Source organism: Ylistrum balloti, unplaced genomic scaffold, assembly GCF_031769215.1.
Source record: "Ylistrum balloti isolate Yb309-2 unplaced genomic scaffold, AGI_CSIRO_Ybal_v1 Utg369830, whole genome shotgun sequence".
Classification (NCBI taxonomy): domain Eukaryota; kingdom Metazoa; phylum Mollusca; class Bivalvia; order Pectinida; family Pectinidae; genus Ylistrum; species Ylistrum balloti.
In genome coordinates this window covers 1,911,101-1,919,653 of record NW_026781993.1, presented here as the reverse complement: position 1 = coordinate 1,919,653, position 8,553 = coordinate 1,911,101, and the positions used below count along the sequence as shown (strand labels likewise).

At 33.2% G+C, this 8,553-nt stretch overlaps 1 protein-coding gene across 1 annotated transcript; it reads left to right on the top strand.

Annotated features, from left to right (window-relative positions):
- Window positions 1-8: 8 nt before the first annotated feature.
- LOC132545125 (ubiquitin-conjugating enzyme E2-22 kDa-like) lies at window positions 9-8,062 on the top strand. Its single transcript, XM_060208795.1, has 6 exons — window positions 9-121; window positions 1,986-2,138; window positions 2,425-2,507; window positions 2,903-3,066; window positions 4,765-4,829; window positions 5,765-8,062. The coding sequence occupies exons 1-6, from the start codon at window positions 59-61 to the stop codon at window positions 5,834-5,836; spliced, it is 600 nt and encodes a 199-aa protein (XP_060064778.1). The 5' UTR covers window positions 9-58; the 3' UTR covers window positions 5,837-8,062.
- Window positions 8,063-8,553: the final 491 nt, after the last annotated feature.

Sequence of the window (8,553 nt, the reverse complement as noted above, 5' to 3'; positions counted from 1 at the left end):
AGTGGTTTATGTTGGTTCGGCCAGTGTTTTGCTATTTATCATCACTCCATCCATATTCATGGCAAATATTGCAACTCAGCGAATTCAAAGAGAATTTAAAGAGGTTGTTAAAAGTGAAGAGGTGAGCGGTGTATGGCTAATCAATTCAAAACTTATCTCTGAACTAATCAGCCCCCAAGTGCCAAAACGGTACCGGACCCCCCTTTTCCTCAGCTCTGTGTACAACCAGTGTTAGATCTGGGATAATCCTGTAGGGGTCATGGAGCTCTGGGCCCTTAAAAACTTAAATTGGCCCCTCTGTTTTCTCATTTTCGTGTAGATTTACATTGGATGGTCCACGTTACATTCGATAATATTTTATACTGAGTAAAATGAAAATAGCAATTCGAGTTCATATGCAAGTGGTTATAGAGTTTGTGGTCTGGAGCTGAATAGAAAATATTTTGCCAATATCGTTTGTGAATGCTAAGATATGAGTTTGATATGATATTCTCGGTTATAGAATCAAGAAAAAACCGCCAATAAATTTTGGTTAACTGGCTAGTGCTTCAAGAAATGAAAAAATAAGAGAAAATTTGACTTACTACAGCAACAGATTGATCACACAATTATTGTGGCCTTTATATTTTTGTGTGTATGACGTTGGCATTATAAAAGAAATTCTGAGAGGAATTAAGAAATTGTAATTTATGCCAATTTTATTTAAATGATCATTACATTCAATAATAATCAAAGTAAGTAAGACAAATTCGGGAAAGCAAAAATGCTGTCAAAGTAGTTATCAACAGTATCAAGTTGTGTTCTCCAGACAGTTTAGAGCTGCTGCTGATTGTCGAAACCAATCTGGACTTTGTTCAGACATACTTCCAGGAACGTTTAGGATAAGTTTTAATTTAATTTTTTTTTTGCCTAGATCCATTTTGTAATTATACTTGGCTGTTCTCACAGTCTTAGCAGCAAGTTTCCTTGCTATTTTAGAGTTAGTGAAGCTATCTTATGTTTTAAAGTTTTTGTATTTAATCACCATCGGCTGTTTTTTCTTGATTTTGTCATTAGATTCATTATATCATTTTCAAGGCTTCAGATACATTATAATCCCAGTAATCACCTAAAGACAGCTGTAATACCTGAAAACATTAGTGAAATACAATTTCATTTTAACCTTTAACCTTGCTATGAGGTGACCATCAATGCAATGGAAGGAATATGCATTGGGGTCCCCATTTGGTTGGAATGAAATGCAACAATATTCAAGAACATAGTCATTGTAAGAATGTCTTGCCTCCGTTTATTTTGTGAAGTTTTCAATACATGATATAAATCCTTTTTAGCTTACCTTGTCCAAAGGACCAGTGAGCTTATGCTATGGCCCAGTGTCAGCCATCCTTCTGGCATCCATCAACTTTTTGATAGAATTTGCTAAATGTCATGAATGACTAAACAGATTTTGATATTAGATCTCAGCCTCCTTGGGCAGGAGGGGAAGGGCAAATCAGAGGAAATAGAGCAAAAGCTTTCAAATCCTACTCCTCCTGTCAGAATGAATGAATGTTGTGTTAAAGCATTACTGGGTGAAAGGGAATCAATCTTAGATGTTAGGTCTCAACCCCCTGGGGCGAGATGCTCTTTGGCAAGGAATCAGTGATACAGGCCCTATGCCCTATTTCTGATGGCTTCTATCTTGTCTGCAGTATGATCCAGTAAAATAATATACATGTGCTGACTGTAGGCATTTTTGTGGAGCTAAGTCTTATACTTCTAGCAAATACCTAATAGTCACAATTTGAAAGGAATGAAAGTCAAACTCAAATAAAATATATATCTATTGGTATGTATATATATGATGATGAAAGGAAAATAAGATTTTTCAAAACCAAAATATTTTGAAGTGAACAATTTTATTAGAGTAAAATGGGACAAAATTAACAAAACCTGTAAAAAGATACAATGCTTAACTTTTTTATATTTGTGTTTAAATTGTGTAGGTAGCCAAATGTAGTATAAAAGTGGAGTTGGTGAATGACTCCTACACAGAACTGAAAGGAGAGATTGCTGGCCCTCCCGATACACCTTATGAAGGAGGCAAATTTATCCTGGAGATCAAAATACCGGAAACCTATCCATTTAATCCCCCAAAGGTTGGTGTCCATTGCACAAGAAGCATTGACAGTCATTTTAAAACTCTACCAAAGGGTAATTAAACCTAAAAGAACTTAATACATGTGCCATGTTATCCGTCATCTATTATAATCTATTGTATGATTGAATATTGATCAGGGTTCAATTTTTAGATTGAACATCAAGTTTGTAATCCTCAAAATGATTTAGTAGAGTTTATTTCAGTTGTAAATTGTACACAAATTATTTCTGTTTATTGTAAATCTTTGAAATTTGTTTCAGTTATACAAGTGATTTTTCTTTCAGGTGAAATTTTTGACCAAAATATGGCACCCGAACATAAGTTCTGTGACGGGTGCAATTTGTCTCGATATATTAAAAGATCAGTGGTATGTATGAAACAAAATATTATTCACAGCAATTTTACATCCTGAACATTTATTATATACATCTAGATAGTTGTTTGTTGTATTTTGTGTCAAGAGAACAACAATGAATTACAAACCATTAGTATCGAATCGTAATTGTGTGAAAGTTCTGCCCCAACTGGGAAACCATTTCCTGTTATCTCCCTTGAATTAAAATTAAGTACAATCATTCAAATGATGATTGATGTTACCTGTGTCCCCTTTTTATACTAAAAGAATATTGAGTTTTGACCATGCCTTATGATGCGAGAATGTATTTAAATTCAACTCACAATATTTAAGCAACATCAAAATTGTGTGTCCTCTGTTTCAATCTGTACAAAGTAATATTTAGGATTTTTGTTTCCCCATTGCAGGGCTGCGGCCATGACGTTGAGAACTGTGTTACTTTCCCTGCAGGCGTTACTGTCTGCGGCCGAACCCGATGACCCACAGGATGCTGTAGTGGCGAGACAATTCAAAGAAAATTTAGCTATCTTTAAACGTACTGCTTCACATTGGACAAATAAATATGCAGGAGGTACGAATTGTATTTACCATTTAATGCATTTTAGGCTTTCATGTGTGTACCATATCAGTTGAGCAATAAACTGTGATGTATGTATCATATTAATTGGGCAATTAGCTGTGATGTATGTGTCATATCAGTTGGATAATAAGCTGTGATGTATGTGTCATATTAATTGGACAATAAGCTTTGATATATGTGTCATATCAGTTGGACAATAAGCTGTGATTAATGTGTCATATCAATTGGACAATAAGCTTTGATGTGTGTACCATATCAATGGGGCAATAAGTATTGATGAGTGTATCATATTAATTGGGCAATGAGCACAATGCATGTATGATATTCATTAGGCAGTAAGCTATGATAAGTGTCTTAAAATATATATGGAATTCTCTTATATGTGCTGGTACATGTTGATGAACAGATATCAGTATGTGAACTTGTACATGTAGAAACTGTATGTATCGTAGTGATATGTGTACCATATTAATTTGGCAATAAGCAGTGATTTATTGATCATATGAACTTGACAATAAGCTGTGATATGTGTTTCATAGTTATTAGCCCACATCATCAGGTGTCTGTGGACCATCGTCCATTTGTCCTTAATAAAATTTTTGTTATCACTATTTTCTAAGAAGTAGTGAATAGATACCTCTCAAATTTTGTATGTAGCTTCTATTTGAATTTGGGGCTGATCAGAAAATAAAAAATGCAGACAGGTGGCCATGTTGGATTTTGACAATGAAAGTTTGTTATTGCTATCTCTTCAGAAACACGGGATTGATCTTTCCCTAACTTCATATGTAGGTTTCCAAAGGTCCCTAGCTAGTTGTGCACTTTCAATTTTGGAATTGATGAGGAAAAGAAAAATAGCTGAGAGGTGACCATCTTGGATTTGGCTGTTGAAATATTTTTAATTGCTATTTCTTAAAACAGTGTTTTTGAATTGATATAATTGCAAGCAAAAAAAAGAGAAAAGAAGGGAAAAGATCCATCTTTTTATGAACAAATAAAGATCAAACAATGGTGGGCCCCAAGATCTCTCTTGGAACTCTTTTTGGACAATAACCCATTGTATCGTATCTACTGCTATTCAATAAATTTACTTACAGATGCTATTCTGCCTTTTTCCAGTCTTTAACAGGCCGATAATAGACCCTATTCCCAAATGAAATTAATTTTGTATATGAGTTAAATTTTAAAAATTGTAATTTACTCCTAAAAATCAGTAAGAGGCTGTGCCAATGAAGAGACACATTTCTATAAAACTAATTATGGTTGATAGGTTATACAATATAAACCTTGATTAGTGATTATGAAGGTAAAATAGATTTCAACAACTTCAGAAGAAAATAATGGGCCATTGCTCTGAAAAGCTAACTGCATGCAATCATAATCAGTAAACTTGATTTTAGATCAGCTGAAGTCAAGTTTACAAAGACAATGTTTAACTCTGGATATTGCTGGACATTGGTTCCTGTACATGTTGATTGTAATGTCACTGACAGCTGATTCTATCTTGTTATGATTCTTAATGTACTTTATCCACCGTAGATACAGTCCAGTTCTGTCAAGACGACCTGGCTTATATGATAGTTAAAGTAGTCTATGGAAAATGACATTTTCACTATTCAAGCTATGATTGATGTGTTCTATACCTTGCTGTCATTGATTAAAATATTATCATATTCTCATTTGTTACAGGCCCAAATCGTGATGAACAGTATGAAGATCGTGTAATGCAATTAAAAAGTATGGGATTTGATGAAGTAAGTAAAGTCGTGAAAAGACATGATACACTGTTTAGCTTACCAACCCAATAGGCAAATGACATTATGCAGAGGTGGGATAGTGTCTGTCTTTTGTTTGTACAACTGGTTTAAACTTACTTGAGCAACTGCTTCTGAGAGACCAAGAAGGACATGATGTACTTCCTGAAAGGCGAGAGAATCTTGTGTATTTTCAACTAAAATGTTGTCTTCTGATATTGCCAGTTAGTGTGATAAGATGAAGGGATATCTGTCTCCTGATGTTGTCTGTTAGAGTTATGAGATGAATGACTTAAGTTTTATCAAGGATTAATATCGACCAGGTTTCATGGTCTCAGGTATCAGATTTGTTAAGATATGTGAAAGTTGCCACTAGGACAAGAAAGAGGCTTAGAGTCATGTTAAATGGATGGTGATGTGCTGGAACAAGGTTGTTTAAATGCACTAGCATGTCCCACTTTCAGGGATTCAGTGGTCAATGTATTAAATTGTTTCAAGACTTCTTTTATCAGGGGTTTTTAATGTTGCATGTATTGTCCGTATAAAGAGAATCATGTTTGAGCAAAAGAATGACATGGACCTGCAAGGACTGAAAGGTCAAATAAAGTAAAGACATCTGCTTAATAACAAAACAAACAGGGTCAGGATTTCTGACCAGTATGAAGACCTATCTTGTCTCTTTAAATCATTGATATCTTCTCTTGGTTACTAGGGTTTAATGTCTTCAAACCTTTAATTTTTCAGCTCAAAGCAGAATTCTATTATTGTTTGTCTTTCCCTTGCTTAAAATTTTGTAACAAATATCATCACAGTTTTTATGTTAAGATGAGCTTGATATGAAGATGAAAAAATAATACAAATGTAAGAATAAACTTTGTATGAATTTATTTTGAAGTGAAGCATGAGTTTGTTCATTTGTTTTGATTTAATTCCAGAATAAAGCTACAGTTTCCTTGTCAACTTTCAATTGGGATGTGGAGCGTGCGACGGAAAACCTGCTAAGCTAAAGACTTGTGTTGATTATAGATTGATATATAAGTTTAGTATGTATCACAAGTGACAACGACTATACACAGGAGGCACTCGTCACATCATTGGCGGGATGACCCTTCATCTGTGGTGGCCATTGACACATAGAGGCACTTCCTGTGTTTAGTGTGAAAGGAAGGAAAAGGAAAATGTGTTTTAATTGAAAGCTGTGATGAATGAAAGAATTTGATTTGAAAGTTTTTGTCTGTTTACAATACTTAGCTTTTTCTTAATTTTTTTTTATTTTTATTTTTTTTTTTTTTTTTTTATAAGAAACAGAAATACACATGTAAGACTTCTGTGTAGAGATTCAACAATACTCAACAGAAATGTCAGAGGCTGTTGATGAATCTGTAGTAGCATTAGTTTTCATATGTATCAGACAAAATATAGAGTTTGGAATATTATTAACTATGTACTGTTTTATTGATGACTAACCTTAAATTAATTTCAACACCAGGAGTTGTAGAAGCTGTTTCTCCCTGGGACAGTATTCTGCCTACCTTTCATGATGACATATACAAATTATGACAAAATTCCAAAGATTTTGGTGAGTTCTTGTTGTAGTGTTGATCAAGATTTTGTTGATACCATTACATTTACTGTTAGCTTAGTTTAGATAAATCAATTGAGAAACATGATGACCAATATGAAAAATTGTTTTCATTTTCAAATCTCTGAATCTTTTTCAGGAAAAAACAATTAGACTCTATACCCAATTTTTTAAGTACAGCTGTCCTCTTACTGTACAAATTACTTCCCTTCTTAATTGGATATATCATTCATTGAGATATATATGAAATGATAAATGCAATAGATTCTAGGGCTGCTTTCAACACCTGCAGTTATTACCAACTCCCCATTTCAGAACAAAAGATAGATAAAAAAAGATGACAGGAACTCAATCTTTTAAATTCAAAAACCAGGGCTACATCTGTTATCTGGAGTAATTGTTTCACAAATGAATGCATTATCCTGGAAGCTATATTTCTTGAGAAGGGAAGTAACTCCTACAATAACACAAAATTAGATGCAAGTTGATGAATCATGGTATTTAGGTACTTGATCTTATAACAGATATTTTGGATGCTGTTTTGTTATTCATCAGTCGTGAATAAACTTGCTTACATACAAAAGTAAAAGCAACTGATGGAACTCCGATCAATCTGAAAGGTTGAAGGTAAATTATTTTCATAATTGCCTACCAGGGAAACAGTATTTGTTGTCAAAGAAATTTCATCTGTGAGAATTAAAAACCACCATCTGATTAAAAACTACATCTTAAATAGTGATCTTATTAACTGGAGCAAAAATATTGGTTGCATGAAGAAGATATGTAAGTGGAAGTTCAACAGATCTCAGATTGATATATGTACTACAATCAGAAGCAGGCATATTGGGGATAGTATTATGAAGACCTACTCTGATGACAGAGAAAAAATCCAAAAGTTCCTTGACCTGGGACTGGTGACATTTCAGTGTCAAGTGATGTGGATACTCCTCATGAAGCTATGTAAATTGCTAAACCTTAAAAATATAGTGTTGAAGTAATACCCAAAATATGTTGGTTATGATTTCCACTAAAACTGAACATGTGATCCATTTGTGATATGATTACACTACAAAAGTGATGTCTGATGATATTGTTTCATGTATTACTATAGTGGTGATGTAATCAGATTAAAGACATCCCTTTCTGAGGAGGAATTTTTCTCTGTAGTAATAGGAATATGTAGAGGAAATGCTATGGCAGTGTTACTGTATATGCTGGGAAATAACCTATACATTGGAACCTGTTGAGAGTGGACAAATTAATTTCAGAACAAAATTTTAAAAGATGAATTGATAATTGGTAAAAGCATTCAAAAACTCACATGAGTGTAAACTAAGTGGAAGTCATAATTTGATTATCCTTACACTTCAGTAGTCTGCTGATAGATTTCTTAAATTGATGACATCCAGCTTATTGCTCATCCAATGTACAAAATATTTATTATCAAAACAATTATGTACAAACTGTATCAATATGTGTTATACATTTAGATATATTTGAATCTTATGACTCTATGGAAGAAAAAAGAAATATCACTATTAAAATTTATCATGAATTGTTGGAATAATTGTGTAAAAATAACACAAATGTTAAAGAAGTTTTGATTTTATGAGTGCACAATATCTTGATTAAAAATTCAATTGCAAAATAAAAATACAAAAACATGACAATCGACTTGTTTGTAAATAGAATGAATAATGTTGTTGTCAGTGAGCTTAAGACAATTAGATGAAATTGTAAATATTTCACTATTGGTTCTTCCGATGTTACTTTTGGTTCTTCATATGCCACCATTGGTTGATAACTGAAAAGAATGTTTTTTAGGTTATGGATGAAATAGCATAACAATTAAAATCTAAATTTTACTGTGATAAAAATGTCTTTCAAAGCGAAATTGCAGCTGATAAATCAGTAGGCGGATCGACCAGTTTGGATACTTGACTTGACTCTACAAGGTTGGATACTTAATACTGAACTATTCTCTTCAAGTTTGTATACTAAAATTGGATCTATCTTTAGTCCATCTGGTCTGAAGGATGTGGCATTTGTTGTCCATATTGCATTCATCAATTTTTTGATGAAATAGCATGTCATCATCAATTATTGAGCTGATTTTGACCAAATTTTGTAATAAGCATTATT

What these genes read in the sequence shown, in the direction of transcription:
- LOC132545125 (XM_060208795.1), top strand. Translation starts at nt 59, where the DNA reads ATGGCAAATATTGCAACTCAGCGAATTCAAAGAGAATTTAAAGAGGTT. An exon ending in AGGTTGTTAAAAGTGAAGAG is followed by an intron (nt 122 to 1,985) that starts GTGAGCGGTGTA and finishes TAAATTGTGTAG; the next exon opens with GTAGCCAAATGTAGTATAAA. An exon ending in ATCCATTTAATCCCCCAAAG is followed by an intron (nt 2,139 to 2,424) that starts GTTGGTGTCCAT and finishes TTTTTCTTTCAG; the next exon opens with GTGAAATTTTTGACCAAAAT.